Raw genomic sequence first — 19184 nt, 5'->3', positions numbered from 1 at the left:
CATTAGGCAGTAAATAAAAGTGGTTACTAGGAGTAACTTCCGCGGTTACTAAGCAACAAATACAAATAATAAGTAGACCGAGAATATTGATTATTTTTTGTTGCGATGCGCTCTTATTAACTTATTACAAATAGATACATTTTCTGTAACATATATATCTTTTTTTACCATTAAAATTGTTGTAATTGAACATAAAAACTGAAACTCGTCGGAATTCCGAGGATATAACACATCCCGCTCTATAACTATAACGGTGCGCTCAGTCTATACCATATTTGGTCATATGGGCGGGAGTCGGGCCGGGCAGAGGAGGGCTGTTCTGAGGAGCGTAGTAAAAGTGCACCAGATATTCTAACAATTTACCATTCCATTTGAGACCTGCCGAGAACAACGCATAGCCGCCCCCGTGGAACCAGAAGGTAAACCTTTCTTTAACCGGACCTACAAAAAAAAAAGTTTGTTTATTACTTCGGCTATGCATGGTAGGTTAAGCAACTAATTGCAACTAATTGGTTTCGGCTACTTGCGATGGTAAAATAGACGAGCAGATATTTGGCACAGCAAAAAAAAATAGATGATTGCTCACAGTTTTTTGGGGCTGCGTTCACGCCGACAAAAGTTATGCTATATTTAGTTGGATGCTGATATAGGCGTAGCCTATGAGTGAACGCTTGAAGGAGAAAACGCATGAATATATATATATAATAAAAAAAAGCATAACTTTAAGTTGTTTTAAAGATACTCGACGATTTAATTGAACGCGTGTGTACGTTGTAGGAGTTTGTTTGTGTTTACTGATGACACTACGCGGTGGCGGAGTTGGAGCAGGGCGCGGCATCGGGCACACCCACCTGACTGCCATGAATGAATGAACCGCTGGAGTAATGGTGCTCGGTCAAGTCAGGGCCTATGATATAGGATTGCGAGGGAGTTTGTGCGTATACCTTCGATAAAAAAAAAATATATAGCAATGATATGAAGCATTATAAAGTAAAGCTGTTGTCTTGATCGCAGCATTTTTCCCCGACCCATCTGCCAATCTTCACACGCGGGTAGGCCTACAGTATCACGAGAACGACTTGGGTCAATGTTCATGCGAGCTGATATTGCATTTGTTGTGTGTGTGTGTGTGTGTGTGTGTGTGTGTGTGTGTGTGTGTGTGTGTGTGTGTGTGTGTGTGTGTGTGTGTGTGTGCGTGTGTGTGTTTGCGTGTGTGTGTATTTGTTTTGTGTGTGTCCCTCTCTCTCTCTCTCTCTCTCTCTCTATCTCTGTCTCTCTGTCTCTCTCTCTCTCTCTCATTCTCTCTCTCTCCTCCTCCCACTCTCTCTCTCTCTCTCTCTCTCTCTCCCTCTCTCTCTCGCTGTCTCTCTCTGTCTCCCTCCCTCTCTCCCAACCAATGTGGGATTCTCGGATGGTTAGCCGACAGAGCCTGGCTTGTTTCTCTCGGCCCACGATGGATGTCTGAGTAGATTATGAGAGAAATCGAGTTAGTGATGTTGTGCCATGACAACCGAACCATCCAACCCAAATGACCTGCCTGTCCATTCTGAAGAACAACGCTCTCGCCTGACCGCCCTAGAACTCTATAGGCCACACAGACCCTGTTATGACGCTTGTGAGCATGACATGCTGTGTGTGTGTTGGTAGATTGATCCATTTACGCCTTTAAGAAAAAGTGTGGTGCTCTAGGTCAGGTTTTTTTTTAATAAGCTCGCATTCTGTTTTGTCTAGCCTTATTTCTCCTCCGCAGACGGCTCTCTCCCGCATTCCCCCCACGTTCCTACTCCGAAAAGGCCATTTTTTCTGTTTCTCCTCTTTTTCCGAGTGCCGCTTTCTTCCCTCCATTTTCCTTAATGTGCTTCCATAAGCACGGTGTAATGGCAGGAGGGGGAGGATTGATTTTTCCATTACGGCCCCCTCTGATCGTGTTTATTTTGAGGGGGTTACACCGAGCATAATTGCACCCTTCCTTGCGAGTGGCTGAGGGTGAAGGGGCGGGTTAGAGAGAGAGTTTATACTGGGCTGGGGGGGGGGAAAGGGGGGGAGGAGGAATCAGAGGGAGAAAGAGCGACTCACAGACACACTTTGAGAGGGAGAGAGACGGTGTGACTGCAGCTTGAAGAAGGGTGGCGGGGAAGAAGAAGTGGACGAAATGAAGAAAGTACGAAAGAGAGAGAGAGAAAGAAAGAGAGAAAGGAAGGGTGAAAGAGAGAAAGGTAGAAAGAAAGAAAGAAAGAAAGAGGGAACGGAAGCGAGAAAGAGAGTGAAAGAAAGAGAAAGGAAGAAAGGCCAACGTTGGCAAACATGACAAAGTTACCAGTTATTCAGCAGCAGCCCAGACTGCAACACATCTGGAATACATCATCAAGTTGGAAAATGTTACAACCCAGAGAAAAGGGGAGGACAGGGCACAAAAAAAGAAAACAGCACATATAAATGGGGAGCGAGCGATAGACAGGGATGGGGGGAGAGGGAGAGAAACAGAGAAACAGAGACAGACAGACAGAGAGAGAGAGAGAGAGAAAGAGAGAGAGAGAAAGAGAGAGAGAGAGGGAGAGGGAGAGGGAGAGGGAGAGAGAGAGAGAGAGAGAGAGAGAGAGAGGGAGAGGGAGGGTACATCAGCCCCTGGTGACTCAGACCTCTGCTATTTTGCTCCATCACTCTGTTCGACTGTGTGTCCTTCTGTGGCTCGGAGCGGACAGGGCTTCCCTGACCCTCCCCCCCCCCCCTCCCTCCTTGACTCCGAGCCGACACGTCTCCTCTTTCCATGCGGTCTACGATGACTCTTTAACCTAGTGTCTTCGTCGTACTTCTCCAATGTTCTCTTTCACATGTGTTTGGTTTTCCTTCAACTTCGACCTCAGGCCCTTCCTCTTCCCCTCCCTAACGCGTACGTTTTATCAGGCGCCCCCCCCCCCCCCCCCTGTTCTGACCCTTTCCCGCTGGGGATTTCTGTAATGACTAATATATACACAGACGCGTTCTTGTTGTTTAGAGCTGTCAAACTGAGTAACACCCACCCCTCGCCCCAACCTCCCCAAACACTTTTGAGAAGGGAAATGGGGTGTGGTGTAGAGAGAGTAAAGAAAGAAAAAAGTGTGTGTGTGCGTGTGTATGTGTGTGTATGAGTATGTGTGTGTGTGTGTGTGTGTGTGTGTGTGTGTGTGTATTCCCCCCATACCCTGAACCTAGACCTCTTCAAAATCTCTAATCTCAGAATCTCCCCTCAGCCTCCATATCTTCTATCCATCTGAAGAACTACAGAGAGTATTTTTTATAATGTTATTCCCCTCTGTTTCTTCCTCCTCTATTCGTCTTTTTCTCTCAAATAATAAAATGTAGTACATTTTTACCGAAACGTTGCTATAGTGAATGAGTGGAGAAATCAAGAGGTTGTCGTGGGATGACAGAGACGTCTTACTTCAGGGTCAGATTTGGGTCAGCGTACACAATGCTGGTCTCTAAACAGATGTGTGTTTGCAAGAATGTGTGACAGTGACGCTTTTTGACGTCTATTGGGCTGTCGCAATAATATCGAGTTAGCTCCTAAGCGTGTCCCAACCCTGAGCCCATTATAAACTTTAGTATTCAATTTCCAACATATTGCTTTAAACTAGGGGGAAATGTTTTTTTCTTTTATTTGGAATAAAAATTTGTCCTTGGTTAAACATTGACAATGGTACAACACCAAATAAAGTTACGTCAAGCCCACCCTGCGGTAGCGTTTGGTAGTGTCCCGAAACGGCACATGACTATCACGCTGACACTGGTCAGCAATTAAACAAATGTTACAATAGATTGACTCCATTTTCTCTTCCCAGTTCTCCGCATTCAGACGCACATGATCATCCATTAAGAAGGCTTCATCCAGAAGAGGCGACCCAGACCGCCAACGGCCACGCCCACTCCCTCACAGTTCATCTTGACATTCCCAGTCAGACTCTAGTCTCCTCCACAGACGCACACACACACACACACACACACACACCCTCCCACCATGGCTGTCGTTCTCCACACCAGCCCTCTCTTCTGGACCCGGCTCTGTGCCATGATCTTCGCCTGCGTGGCCTTCTCGGTGGCCGTGCACGGCGGCAAGCTGTATCACGGCACGGGCGACTGGTGCATCTTCTGCTGGGCCTTCAGCTTCGCCGGCACCGTCCTGGTGCTCCTGGTGGAGCTGTTTGGCCTGCAGGCGCGCGCGCCCATCTCCTGGAAGAACTTCCCCATCACGTTCGCCTGCTACGCCGCGCTCCTCTGCCTCTCCGCCTCCATCATCTTCCCCCTGTACTTCGTCAAGGGCGACCACAGCTACAGCGAGGTGCACAACCTGCGCATCGTGTCCACCGTGTTCTCCTGCCTGGCCACCATCTGCTACATGTCGGAGGTGAGCATCAGCAAGGCGCGGCCGGGCGAGGTGGCCGGCTACATGGCCACCGCCCCGGGCCTGCTGAAGGTGTGCGAGACGTTCGTGGCGTGCATCATCTTCGTGTTCGTCAGCGACCCCGTGCTGTACGACCGCCACGACGCGCTCAAGTACTGCATGTCCGTGTACTGCATCTGCTTCATCCTGTCGGCCGCCGTCATCGTGCTGTGCGTGGGCGAGTGCACCGGCTGCCTACCCTTCCCCTTCGCCCGCTTCCTGTCGGGGTACGCGCTGCTGGCCGTGGTGCTCTACCTGTCCGCCACCATCATCTGGCCCATCTTCAACTTTGACAACAAGAACGGCGGCCACAAGAACCGACCCAGCCAATGCGGCAACGCGGTGGGCCTGTGCCAATGGGACAAGGCGATGGCCGTGGCGGTGCTCACCGGCATCAACTTCATCCTGTACCTGGCCGACCTGATCACCTCGGCCCGCTTGGTGTTCGTCAGTGCCTGAGTGGAGAGGGCGGGGTCAGGGGGGAGGAGGCGAGGGGAGGGAGGAAGGGTGTGATAGGAGAGGTGTGGGAGAGCAGAGTAATCAAAGGGTCACTGGCAGTGTTCAAATGTTGATGAGGCCGTGGGGGAACACTTGGTGCTAGTGAACACAAGCAGGGCTTAAACAGCCGGGAGATGAAAAAAGGCGACTGTAAAAGGTGGCTTCGTTTGGACGGTCATTGTTTGGGTTGTTGTCATGGCAGTGGGTAACTGTTTGTTGCTTTGCAGTTTCGATTCGAGACCGGATGAGACTAACTAAGCTGTTACACTAATTTATGCCTCGGAAAAAAAACAGAACTAAACGATTGATGTTTATGAATACAATATGATACACAATATAGTTACATATTACAGACTTTAATAAAAGAAAATTAAAAAATTATAAAAATATCAAATTATATTGTTACAGACCAAAGCTAATGCAATGCAATATAAGTAGAACGTCCAAGGAATTAATTTTGGTTTGTTGCCAATCATCCTCAAGTAAACCTTTATACAAAATAGATTTCCCAAATTAACTCACAATGTCTCAAAGACCAGCTTCATTTTTTCTTGGATTACATTGTGCAGAATAATTTCAAATACTGTTTACAGATAAAGATCTGTTATCCCTGAAAATAGTTACTTGCTTGCACTTTCTTGCTGTTATTATACTGTATGCCTATCTCTAGACGTTAAAATGATAAGAATATATATATATACAACATTGTGGATTTATACAAGACTGTCATGTTTCAGTTGCGCACCTATACGCAATTATACGTGCACTTCTATATGTGTGTATGATATCTTTCATGAAAGCATGAAATGCAAAAGTATTAGTGAGTATTTCACTCACTTTGACAGGCCAAATACTTACTCAATCGGGCCTTATACGTAATTTGGTACCTGCTGTAAAAGAATTCTTAGAAAAAAAAGATACAAAAAAACTTGACTCTTTCTTTCTGTCATATCCCATGTTCTATCTTCCCTTATTTGCGCACGAATGTTACAGCAAAATGTAATCACGTGTTTTAATAAAAACCACATGGTTATGAATGTTTTTGCAGTCATTCTTTGGCTGACCATGGCAAAGAACCAGCAAAGCAAAATAATAAGTGCTGTCCTTTTTGAATGAAAAAGTATGAAAAAGATACATATATTGATTCCACAGCGATCAGGGTATTTAGAAATATACAGGAGACGTTGTTAAAGCTTCATGGTAACAGCGTACTGTTATCCCATTCAAGTACGTCATGGGCCTCTTGCCTCATGTCTTTGCCAGATATTGAACTTGATTCAGTATATGACACATAAACCAATTTTATTATTTTGTCTATTCTTAATTCTATCTGGTGTTTATATCATATTATGTCATGGCTGGGTTAGTATCAAGTGAAAACAGCTGCCCCTACATCTGGTTTGGGTGCTGGTTGTGCTGTAATATTGGTCTATCCTACACTGTCAAAGTCACAAGGTGTGGTGGTAGTTCCTCTTTTTGGACTTTGGAAACCTCAACTTCAAATCCCCCCTCCCCTCTAACAATCAATCTGAGAATACCTCTTGCAACAAGGTCAGGAAATGTGTTGCACATACATTTCTATGGCGTAGAATAGTAATGGTGCAATAGGACAGCATAAAAGATTCCCACCCTACCCACAACAGCCAAGAAGGGATCCAACTATTCTATATCGCCATCTGTTGTTCGACGTCAATTTCAAACACCTGATGACGTTTTCTTTCATGGCACATGGTATGCGACTCTTTACGTGTCTATATTTCTCTCTCCATTTTTATTTCCTCTCGCCGATTCCAACTGACCCAAGCCTACAAATCCTCACAGACCGTGCAGCTCCATGCCTGAACGGTCTGTGGTTAAGCTCCCAGGAGGACAGTTAAGAAAACAGGGGTGAAAGGCCATACCACGGACCCCTTGTGAAGGGCCTCTCTTGAGTATTTAGACTATACTGGGTGGCATCATGTGTAATTTAAGCCACATCCAGTCTGTGGTCTTAACCAAGCTGCACATAGTGGCAGGGGATGTTTTAGTCGCAGCTGCAAACGAAACCCATAGGCAAGCATCAGGGAACACAGAATGGAAAGGCTGTTTCAGTTCAGTATTCAGTTCAGTATTGTCAACCCAATTATCGACCATAAATGTTTAACGGTTGAATCGGATGTGGAAAAGTTTATGAGTCGTTACATGTGGAATAAATCAATGTATTAATTCAAATCGATCGGAGCGATGACCTGATCGAGAATGCATGATAGAAAACGACAGCAGTTTTGCAAACAGCAATACGGGATCTATAGTAGAGACGGATCACCAGAGATGGTGGAGGATGGAAAAGCCAGTGATGACTTTTCTGTCCTTTTCAGTTTTTTTTTTTGGGAGTAAACAGGTGGGTCTCTCTTAATTAAGCTGTTGCCTCGGCAACGTTGACCTGAGAACAATTTTAAAAGAAAACAACATGGCAACCAGAAGGGCATCAAACATTTTCTTCTGTGAATATACTCCATACACTTTATAGTGTCTGTATTCTGCCCTCCAACTGGAGGATTCAGATACCAGAAAAGTGATGACCTGTATAGAAAAGGGGGTGTCCAGAGGCCAAACCGGGCCCCTTTGCCATGACAGAGGGTCCATACACGATTTTGTGTGATGCCCGCTCCAGAAGGTGTCTGGGGACATTTGAAGTGTTCTTGTCCAGAACGAACACTTTAGTGAGATGTGTCCGACAGTGGCGGCTCAGTGCCTGTCCGAGGTCAACGCACTGCTACATGGTGTTCCTGACCCAGGGCAACAGGGCAGGACCAGGGTTTGGACCAGAGGTGATGATCCGGGGTCTCAGCTGCTATTTGGGGAACGGGGAAGGAGAACGGCGTCACGTCCGGACTTTGTATCACCGCCAAAATGTTGCTCCCTCATGGAGGTTAGTGGGACAGTTATTTAAAGTCGCTTGCTTTTGTTTGCGGCATCTCCAGACAGGCCAGCACACGGTTCCTGCCTTCCGATCTCCTCCTTGAGACGGGACCTTGAACCTAGGCCCAGTCTCCAGGACACTGTGTGGTATTGAATGTTGTGCCAGACAAGTATTGGAGTTTTAGGATCTGGTTTCATGCAACACTGTCGTATTCGGGGTGATTGGACGTTATCTTGTCTTCTGATAAGGATTGTTTGAACTATGGGAAATATTTCAGATAAGGCTGGGGTGCAATATCTTCCTGGTTATGGGACATGGGATAATGGATTGCTGTTGAGTCGGAATGGTCTTAAGGAGTTTTACAGAGGCATTTCAAGACGTAATATGGAAAATTGCTAAATATATTGTGTATTAGTCATTGATTAGTAAAGTCGGTGGTCCAGATAAAATCTATCTTTTGGAGCAGGCGTTTTCAAAGAATAGTGTTTATTTTCCACCGCTCTGCCCCTTGGTTCAGTGGGAGTGGCTGTACGTGTCGTTCCTGTTTCCTCCAAGTGAGGGGTCTTGATGACGCGAGCGAGGGAGAGTAAGATACTGTAGGTTCGGTGAGCGAAAATGTATTCCTGGACTTCCCACTCTCACCCATAGAAGAACAATGAGTATCCTGTTAGCTGATAGGCCTACCGAGATCCTGATGTAACCACACAAGTGAAAGACGACATAGAACTATCCCGAGCAAGGCGATTGGAGCGGGAAACTTTCCTTTACGTTGAAGTTCACGTCTTTTCGAGTTCAGGGAGAGTTCAGGGACAGTGCTCCAGTGGTTGGACCTACAGCGGCGGCCCCCAGTTCAATGAGTCACTGTTGGATTAAGATGATTGATGAATAAATGCGGAAAAAAAAATGAAATGCTGTAGATCGGTGGTATAATCTGAGCACCTATTACATTTTGTGCCTCACACAAACACACACTCACACACATACACACTTAGGCTTACATTTATGCTTACACTTACACTTACTTACACACACACACACACAGACACACACACACACACACACAGCTTTGAAAGTAATGTTTACAAACCCGTTGGTCAAAAGTCAACCTTTACATGCCACAGCTAACCCTTCTATAGATAGGAGGAGGCGAGGGTCCTGGTGGGACTATAGTTTTCCAGTAACCATGGCCAGGTTTGGTCTAATGACCACTCAAGAGAGTTGTCAGTGACCCTCTCCTGATGGTCCAGGGGAGGGTATTAGTGTAAATGCTGCAGCTGGCACTGGCACTGGCCTGCTGGGTCCCTGATCCCACCCACAGCCGGGCTGCAGATCTCGGTCAAACCCCCGCCAGGTTGTCCAATGCACTGCTGTAGATGACACTGCCCTCTGTTGATGAAACTAAGCTACTGTGAACAAGTGCATTGAAATGACCACGTCATTAATCGAATTGAAATTCCGTGCATTTCAGAGCAGGGGTCTGATTGTTATTATCGATCTTATATAAAGGGATTGTAACATTGCAAATCATTGTTACAATCAGTCTGTGGGATTGTGGAAAATGTCAAATCTGTTGCAATGTGTTTTTTATGTTTGCGTTATGAATCATCGTAAAACAGCAAATTGACTTTGGAACACAAATGAAACTAGCACCTTCCTCGGTTGGAAACCTCCCAACTTTACGTTTCTTGCAACAGCCAATCCAAAAACCGTTATACAAAGCAGGTGAAGGTTTTATACTGACAAATGTAGATGCTGTCCCCGATGTAAATGATAGAAAGTATTGTAGCGACCCTGGGACATTTAAATAGTTTATGCCAGTTGTTCTATGTGCATGTATTGCAATGTTCTTCTTGTCAATCCGGCGAGGTCATTACAGTATTAACTAATTCAGCATTTTTGGATCTTCCGTTTTTTTCTTAATTTCTTACTTCAGAACCAACCACAGAAGTGAAGTGTCCAAGGTCACACTAAATGGTTCTGATTTTGACATTACATGACGTGCTTATGAAACATATCATTGCGTACAAAGTTGGACAACGCCACTTCTCCAGCTACAAAACATTTGCCTGGATTGCCCTCAACGTTTCAACGTTGGCTTAGTCACTGTGAGTAGTCTCTGTTGGATCAGCGTTGCCCAATCCTTTCTGCTGTGGACAGAACATTACTCATACAGGCACTGTGAACCAACTTAACGTTTCTTGCAACAGCCAATCCAAAAACCGTTATACAAAGCAGGTGAAGGTGTCATACAGACAAATGTAGATGCTGTCCCCGATGTAAATGATAGAAAGTATTAACTAATTCAGCATTCTTTAAGGTTACTCTAATTAAAATGACCTATATTGTTTCTTCTGGTGTTAAGAAATGTATAATTGTACGCTACACTGATCACTAAAGGTACTTTTAGACATACCGAGACACTCTCTGTTATACATTTTTAGACCATTTTAAATAAGTCCCCTCCTTCCCCCAACTCAATACATCCTGTGTTGCTCGCCCTTGCTTGTGTGTGTGTGTGTGTGCGTGCGTGCATGAGTGTGTGTGTGTGTGCACGGAGTCAACAGGCTAGTGACCATGATGGGGAATTCACTGTGAAACAGCAAGTGCTTCTGCTGTCACTCCCTTGGTGCAAAAGGCCACGCCACGGGTGTGTTCTGAAACTAAATACTCCAAACCACACGCTTTAGAGGAGTTGTGTGTCACACTCGCTTGCCGTTGCGGTTTCGTGGCTTCCATGGGTTGTATTGTTAGTGTGCGCTCAGACCACAGCGTCATAATCTGGATGTTGTGTTAATGTCGGCAGTATAAAACAAAAGCAGGGGTAGCCTGTGCAAACCGCTATGCTTCTCTCTGCATCGCCGTCGTACAACATTTCCTCTCCAATGATTTTATTTTGCAATTAAAAACAATTAAAGAAATGTGGTCCTTCGATGGCTGCTGTTCGGTTTGACCCACATCTCCTTTACACTCAATCCACGGATGTTACAAGGATAAAATGACATGCTTTGTTTGCTTGATAACACAACAGTGCCATCCTTTTACCTTCCCAGAACTTTCCAGATGGAAGCCTTTTCTGAACACAATGGCCCCACAGTGAGCATGCCAAATGGACGAGGTGTGTTTGTGTGTGTGCGTGTGTGTGTGTGTGTTGGGAGGAGGGGGGGGGGGGGGGGGGGGGGGGGGGGGGGGGGCAGAGGTGTAAGAGTTGACGTCATTGGGACTAACAGCTTTGAAATTGCGGCTTTTGTATTCCAAATCCTAACTTTTGGGCAAACCAACTCTGACTGCAGTTTTTTACCAGCACTCATTCCGACCTGTCCCTGTGCGTCCCATACCAGTTCCCTCCTGACATTCCCATGTATGGCCGTGTCGAACCATATAGGCCCATAAAACTGTCCACCAAACATACAGTGCTGCTGTTCTCAGGGCGTCTCTGTTTCGTCTGTGATTTCTTTATTGGCTTTTTGTCATCCCTGTTTAATGGCTGTTAAGGCGCTTGTCATGCTGGCAGCCTTTGAAATACACTGAATGAAGTGTTTGCAATTGGCGAATAAAGCAAGTCACTCCAAAATAGGAGGGACTCTACAAAGAATCCACATCTATTCTACATGGAACCAAGTCTCATAACGAAAACGAAAATATGTCGTACTATACTTTTGGATCTTCCGTTTTTTTCTTAATTTCTTTCTTCAGAACCAACCACAGAAGTGAAGTGTCCAAGGTCACACTAAATGGTTCTGATTTTGACATTACATGACGTGCTTATGAAACATATCATTGCGTACAAAGTTGGACAACGCCACTTCTCCAGCTACAAAACATTTGCCTGGATTGCCCTCAACGTTTCAACGTTGGCTTAGTCACTGTGAGTAGTCTCTGTTGGATCAGCGTTGCCCAATCCTTTCTGCTGTGGACAGAACATTACTCATACAGGCACTGTGAACCAACTTAACGTTTCTTGCAACAGCCAATCCAAAAACCGTTATACAAAGCAGGTGAAGGTGTCATACAGACAAATGTAGATGCTGTCCCCGATGTAAATGATAGAAAGTATTAACTAATTCAGCATTCTTTAAGGTTACTCTAATTAAAATGACCAATATTGTTTCTTCTGTTGTTAAGAAATGTATAATTGTACGCTACACTGATCACTAAAGGTACTTTTAGACATACTGAGACAGACTCTCTGTTATACATTTTTACTAACACCATTTTAAATAAGTCCCCTCCTTCCCCCAACTCAATACATCCTGTGTTGCTCGCCCTTTCAAGACAGAACACACAACTCACACAAAGTGTGTGTGCTTGTGTGTGTGTGTGTGTGTGTGTGTGTGTGTGTGTGTGTGTGTGTGTATGTGTGTGTGTGTGTGTGTGTGTGTAAATCCTACTCAAATAGGAAAGTGAAGGTGTTCCAAGAATTCTGCGTTAGGGTCCACTCATTACTATCCCGACCCTTTTATGACCTTCTTTTTTATTGGAATTTAGTGGTTGTGGGCTCTGTTGAGTTTCGGATCAGAGGTAGGTTTAGGACAAAAACCAAAGCAACAATGAAAAGAACTCAAACATTGAGGAATGAAAGACCTAAGTAGTTCATACCATAACCCTGTCATGTATGCCCCTTTTGAACATTTTGCCCTCCTTGCTGTCTCCCTTAAAGGATGAATCCATTTACATTTAGGGTATTTGGCAGACGCTTCTTATCCAAAGCGACTGACAACGGTTAATCCACACATTCACACACCGACGGCGGTATCAACCACGCAAGGCGACCGCCGGCTCGTCAGGAGCAATTAGGGTTGGGTGTCTTGCTCAGGGACGATTCGACACTCGAACTAGCAACCTTCCGGTTACCAGCCCGCTTTACCTCCTGAGCTAAGCCGACCCCATCTTATCCCAGCCGTATCCCTCATTTGGGTTCCTTCTCAAGGCTTCTGCTCCGTCCGACCTGTGTCGAAGAGGCTTTGCTTACCTTACTGACGGCGTAGGGTCAGGGGGGGTTGAGTAATTGAAACTGTGATTAAGGGATTAGTAGTAGTTTCACGTATTTTTTTCCCAAAGCATTGTGACCCCGGAAAAGAAAGAAAGACACACTGACTTCCAAAAGGTTTGTTTTCTTTGTATAATTTATATCTTCAAAAACATTGCTTGCCCTTTATAAAACCACAAGTGTTCACTGTGGTTCTCAAATCACGCATCAAAACAATTTGCTCATGATTGTCCCATTTCCGTATTACCTTTAACTGGACCAAAGCATCTTAATATGGCGTGCAGAGGGAGTGTGGCGTCGCATAGTGAGGAGGACAGAGGTCCCGACTCAGTGGGGCTGGTTGTCCATCTGGCACTCTGTCCCGAACGACTGGATGTCCTCCCCGATGAACTCATTCACTGCCGAAGGAAAGGAGAACAGGGGGAAAGGTGAGATGGAATTCGCCCCATCTGTCCTTTTCGCCTACTCTTCACCTATTCACTCTCTGTTCATCCTTCCGTCCTCTGATACTATCAGTTCCCCGTCCATCCCTCCATCACTCATTCATTCATACATCAATCCATCCGTCTCGCCATAGGTTCTCCACTCATCCATGTTCACCATCCACCACCCATCCATTCATCCATCCATCTATCCCTTTGTCATCCATTTAACCACCCATATCTCAATCCATCTACATGCCATCCATTCACACGTCTTCATCATCCATCCATCCATCATTTCATTTTCCACTACGGCTAATCATCGCTCTCTCTCCTCTCATCACCCATGCACCGTTGCATCCATCCATGGATTTACTCCTACTCTTGCATCCATCCACCAACCCATCCACCAACCCATCCATCTCTCCATCCATCTCTCCTTCCTCCAAACCATCCATCTCTCCATCCATCTCTCCATCCATCTCTCCTTCCTCCAAACCATCCATCGCTCCATCTCTCCATCCATCCATCCATCCATCTCTCCATCGCTCCATCCATCTCTCCAACCATCCATCCATCTCTCCATCCATCCGTCCATCGCTCAATCCATCCATCCATCCGTCCATCCATCCGTCCATCTCTCCATCCATCCGTCCATCCATCCATCCATCCGTCCATCTGTCCATCTCTCCATCCATCCATCCATCCATCCATCCATCCGTCCATCTCTCCATCTCTCCATCCATCGCTCCATCCATCCACCTCTCCATCTCTCCATCTCTCCATCCATCTGTCCATCGCTCCATCCATCCGTCCATCCATCCATCCATCCATCTCTCCATCCATCCATCCATCCATCCATCTCTCCATCTCTCCATCCATCTCTCCATCTCTCCATCCATCTGTCCATCGCTCCATCCATCCGTCCATCCGTCCATCCATCCATCTCTCCATCTCTCCATCCGTCCATCCATCCATCCATCCATCCATCCATCCATCCATCCATCTCTCCATCCATCCATCCATCCATCCATCCATCTCTCTACCTCTCCATCCATCTCTCCATCTCTCCATCCATCTCTCCATCCATCCATCCATCCATCCGTCCATCCGTCCGTCCCCCCCTCCCTCGCCCCTCCCCCGTTCAGCCGGCCGAGGCCCATCCCCTCCCGGGGGGCGGGGTCTCACCTTCCTCCAGGGTGATGTGGTGCATGGCGTCGGTGGAGGGGGAGGAGCCTGAGAAGGGGGAGGAGCCCTCCGCCCAGCGGCCCCTCCCCGGGGGCGGGTCCCAGCAGCCCCCGTCGTAGTGGGGGTACGGCGGCGGGTGGCAGAAGTCCCGGTAGGAGGAGCCACCGGCCGGGGGCGAGGGGCACGCCTCCCGCTGGCCGTAGGCCGCGTAGTGCGGCACGGGGGGGGGCAGAGGGGAGCCGGATAGGGGGCTGCCGGCCGGGAAGGGGCTGAGCGAGGAGGAGTGGGAGGGCGACGGCGAGGACGACAGGTACGGCGAGTCCAGCCACGGCGAGGGCGACGGCGGCCGCCCCGCCCGCCCGCCGTCGCGGGGGTACTGGGGAGGGAGCAGCTCGGTGAAGCCCAGCTCCAGGCTCTCGAAGCCGGGGTGCCGCTCGGCGAGGGGGCCGGGGTCGTCCGGCCGGCCGTCGGGCTGGGGGAAGTACTCGTCATGCGTGCCCAGCGCGACCGGGTAGAGCGGGGAAGAGTAGGCCGAGGGGGAGGGGGGCAGGCGGAAGCCCAGCAGGGCGTCCTCCGACGCGGGGTGGGGGGTCCCCTCCGCCTTCTCCATGGAGCCCTCCATGGGACACAGCCCGCCCAGGGGCGGGGCCAGGGGGCGGAGCCGCAGAGACTCCTCCTCTTTGAACATGACTGCAGGGAGAAATATCATTGGTCCGATCGAGACCGGTATTCATATTAACTACAGCACACCCTTTGCTTTATCAGCTTTAGAAATATAGCTTGATTAACCTGACATTATAATACCTTTCTGATATAAAATATTTTTTTTATTTATACTTACTTATTATTATGCATTGTAACCCCTTTCATGGATATCCATAACCCTATATGTTCTCAATACTTGTCTTATTCTTGTTTACCACGCACACGTTTTCAGTTGTCTGTGAGCATAGCTCCTCAAAGGACGAAAGCGTCCTGGCAACAGAAAACACAACATCTTAAAAGGAGACACGTGACCGTCAGCCGGACACTCACTGGGAATGTACTTGAAACAGTGTGTGCTGCTGCGTTTCCGCTTGCCGTTGGAGACGTACAGACAGACGGCCACGGGCCGACTGACGGACCGGTCGCTGTAGGCGGGAACCCGCACACACAACAGACCCTGCAGAGGAAAGCCACACGCACACCTGAGCAAACAGGGATTTACTTTTGTGCATGTGCTAAGCCACCAGATTTGTCATTGGTTATACATTTGGCTGTTGACTATATGTCGGGGGGGGATACCTCAAATCTCTCTCACACACACACTCACACACTCGCACACACACACAGACACACACACACACTTACCTCATTGCTGTTTTCGCGGTCAACACGGGCCTCTTCTTCCCATTGTAACTTGCCGTCTGGTGGGGAGGGAGAACAGAAGTAAGATCTGCTGAATGGTTTGAGCACTACGACAGGGCTTCAGTGTGTGAAGGTTTGAATACCTTATTCACCTTGTTGTAGCGCGCTTGTTAGCTTTCCTTGCTAGCTTGAAACGCTAGCTATTCTTCTTCTAATTGAACTAATTCATGATCATTCTGATAATAAAATGCTGACTTTCCTAGATGCATTGAACATCTAATAATTTAAATAAATATATATTTTCATAAGAAACATTTTAATTGTTGTTAATTGAACTTTTTTAAATACAGTGGGGAGATGCGTGCCTTGCTGTCGGCTTTTGGGGGACAGAAGGTTACGAAGCACACACCGGTTGGGTCCTCCATGTCTGAACAGGGCCTGAGTACGGCGGACTCTTCACATTGGAAAGCCTCCCTCCACAGAGCAGCCCAGACACCCAAGATGGGCTTTGGGACACATAAAGTTTCGAGAAGGTTTATCCACCCAATTAACCCATAAGGCTGCTTTGTGATAAAGGAATCTACCTTTATCACAGACGTGTAATAGTAGGGGAAAACAGATGTATCTCATGGTGTTAATAAGGGTATGCCTAATTTAATTAGCTGGACCTGTTTCCCCTTTACCATAACACCTCTTTGATGAATGTAATGTGATGTCAACAAATGTAAGAATTTGTGTGACTCAATGGTGCAAATTCTTTTAGCGATTCTTGATTACATTGTTGATGGACACACACACACACACATCCATAGACACACAAACACACACATTTCTCTCTCTCTGTCTATCTCTTTTGTTCTCTGTCTCCGTCTCTCCAACTCTCTCTCTGTCTCTGTCTCTCCGTCCCACTCTCGCTCTTTCTTTCTCTCTCACTCTTTCTCTCTCGCTCGTTAAATCTTTCTTTCTCTCTCTCCCTCTCTCTGTGTCTCCGTCTCTCTCTCTCGCACGCTCTCTTTCTCTCGCTTGTTATCTCTCTCTCTCTCTCTGTCTCTGCGTCTCTTTCTCTCTCGCCGTCTCTCTCTCTCTCTCTCTCTCTCTGTGTCTCTCTCTCTCTCTCCGTCTCTCTCTCTCTCTCTCTCGTTATCTCTTCTTCTCCTTCATTCATCGTGTACCTGTCCCTCTCTCTCTCTCTCTCTCTCTCGTCATCTCTGCTTCTCCTTCATTCATCGTGTACCTGTCCCTCTCTCCATGAAGAGGACTCTGGAGATGGGCAGGAAGTTGGTGCCACTCAGCAGTAGCTCCTCGCCTCCCTCCACACAACAGGAAGTCAGGCTAACCGACTCGATGACGGGCAGCTCCTGGGCGGAGCGCTGGGCTGAGGGGCGATCGAGGGACACAGACCACGCCATGACAGGAGAGAGTGAGTGAATATTACATTTTCGCGCCTCAAAGCTGCGTCACAAACAACACAGTCTCCCTCCGAGTTCGTCAAAAATCAACGCTTGTTTTTGTCTTTTGGCGTCAACTGCTGACGGAAAGCGTGTCCTTGTGCGTCTTCATTCGACGCAGGGGGTCCCAACTCCCTTTCAAATCCCTCCACGGTGATAGCAGAGGACCAGGGAAAGCGCTTTAGGGTTAAGGTAGAGGTGGTTAGGGTTAGGGTCAGGGTAGTAGTGGTTAGGGTTAGGATTAGGGTTACACACTTATCAGTGTTCGCCGTGGAGGGATTACATTGTAATGAGCTGAAAACCCCCTGCGTCGAATGAAGCCGCACAACGGAAATCCTTTGTGTCAGCAGTTAACGGCAAAAGCCCCTGACCAAGCGTAGATCTTTGACAAACTAAATAAAAAGCAAAAAAATACAAGCAGGCACATCCATGCATTCAAGACAGGGGACTTACAGCATTCAATCGGCAGCGAGGCCACCTGTAAGGCCAGCACTCGCCCGGGGGCGCCAGCAGAGGGCGCCAGAGGCAGGTGAGTTCGGAAAATCAGCCGGACGCGCGTGTTCTTCCTCCCCACGTCCGTCTCCCCTTTCCTCAGCTCGATGTCCGAGTTCCTCAGCTTCAGAATCCCTGCGCAGTCGATGCTTAGAGGCACACACACCTGGGAGTTCAACTTTAAACCTTCTCAGGGCTTTGCAAAAAGCCTTTTGTAACATACACCTCTGGCTGAAATAAGTGTTTGATGGCTTAGGGGAGAGCCGGGTCGATTGAAACACGGGACGATTGAAACGCAGCGATTTCCTCGAAAACCACGCAAGGCTTTCACGTCAAAACTCGTCACTACGTTCGGCACGCAAGACTGACCAACCCCGGGAAATTTCGTGTAATGACGTCACACCGTTCAAATGTTATCCCGCGAACCTGTTTTCGAGCGCATTAAAGGGTAATTCCGGTGTAAAATGGATTTGGGATATGATTTGTATGATAACGAGTTGAAACGTTCGTTTTGGAGCACAAAAAATGCATATAGACGCTTTCTTCAGTTGGCTGTTTATAGCCGATTCTATCAAAACACTATAAACTTAGAACGATGGAGGCACTGGTTAAGGTAAAAACTAAATTGCTATTTTAAACCACTTAAAAGGCTAAAAGTAGCCCGACACGTCTTTAATAGTATAATAAGGGTCTTAACATATAAAACGAGGCATTGAGAACTTTGTAAGTATACAGATTGTTTATTAAAAAATACATTTTATACACACAATACCATCAGTAGATCACCCGTCGACGCCATTTTGTTTTTAAGACTCGATAGGTAGATTGACGAACACAGAGATGTGACATCCGTCAGCAACACGCAAGCTCTGTGTTCGCCAATCTACTTATCGAGTCTTAAAAACAAAATGGCGTCGACGGGTGATCTACTGACGGTATTGTGTGTATAAAATGTCATTTTTAATAAACAATCTGTACACTTACAAAGTTCTCAATGCCTCGTTTTATATGTTAAGACCCTTATTATACTACCAAAGAAGTGTCGGGCTACTTTTAGCCTTTTAAGTGGTTTAAAATAGCGATTAAGTTTTTACCATAACAAATGCCCCCATCGTTCCAAGTTTATAGCGTTTTGATAGAATCCGCTAAAAACAGCCAACTGAAGAAAGCGTCTATATACAGTTTTTGTGCTTCAAAACGAACGTTTCAACTCATTATCATACAAAACATATCCAAAATCCATTTTACACCGGAATTACCCTTTAAGTAAAATCCTTCCGGCGGTAGTTTTTTTGTAATAAATATTTGTGTTTTTTGTTTCATGCCATAATAATGTGACTATACAACAGATGAATGAGTACTTAAAGGGGACATATCATACCACCAGGTATGAGTGTGATTAGCCATTACAAGCCGTTTTCAAAATGTGCAGCATTGTGACATCACAGGTGGGCGTGTCCATCTAGATGTGTGACGGATA

General features: G+C 46.8%; 2 protein-coding genes across 3 annotated transcripts in view; one reads left to right on the top strand and one right to left on the bottom strand.

Annotated features, from left to right (window-relative positions):
• Nucleotides 1-294: 294 nt before the first annotated feature.
• On the top strand, nt 295-5929 carry myadmb (myeloid associated differentiation marker b). The gene is made up of 2 exons (XM_079750815.1): nt 295-419; nt 3822-5929. Exon 2 carries the CDS (start codon nt 3998-4000, stop codon nt 4877-4879), a length of 882 nt encoding a protein of 293 aa, XP_079606941.1. The 5' UTR covers nt 295-419; nt 3822-3997; the 3' UTR covers nt 4880-5929.
• A 7020-nt stretch (nt 5930-12949) lies between these two features.
• The window catches only part of nfatc4 (nuclear factor of activated T cells 4), a 16221-nt gene continuing 9986 nt past the window's right edge, over nt 12950-19184 (bottom strand). The window contains exons 8-13 of one of the 2 annotated variants that reach the window (XM_079751029.1): nt 17666-17853; nt 16999-17139; nt 15768-15823; nt 15453-15579; nt 14418-15107; nt 12950-13205 (exon numbers count right to left, since the gene is read on the bottom strand). In XM_079751029.1, the coding sequence (XP_079607155.1) occupies nt 13135-13205; nt 14418-15107; nt 15453-15579; nt 15768-15823; nt 16999-17139; nt 17666-17853 (1273 nt within the window). In that variant the 3' untranslated portion in view covers nt 12950-13134. The remainder of the gene's footprint in view (nt 13206-14417; nt 15108-15452; nt 15580-15767; nt 15824-16998; nt 17140-17665; nt 17854-19184) is intronic. The other variant, XM_079751030.1, reaches the window with a different exon arrangement.

This window comes from Pollachius pollachius (assembly GCF_949987615.1).
Source record: "Pollachius pollachius genome assembly, chromosome: 14".
Lineage (NCBI taxonomy): Eukaryota > Metazoa > Chordata > Actinopteri > Gadiformes > Gadidae > Pollachius > Pollachius pollachius.
Note: the sequence above shows the minus strand (reverse complement) of the source record. Positions and strands in the feature narration are given on the sequence as shown.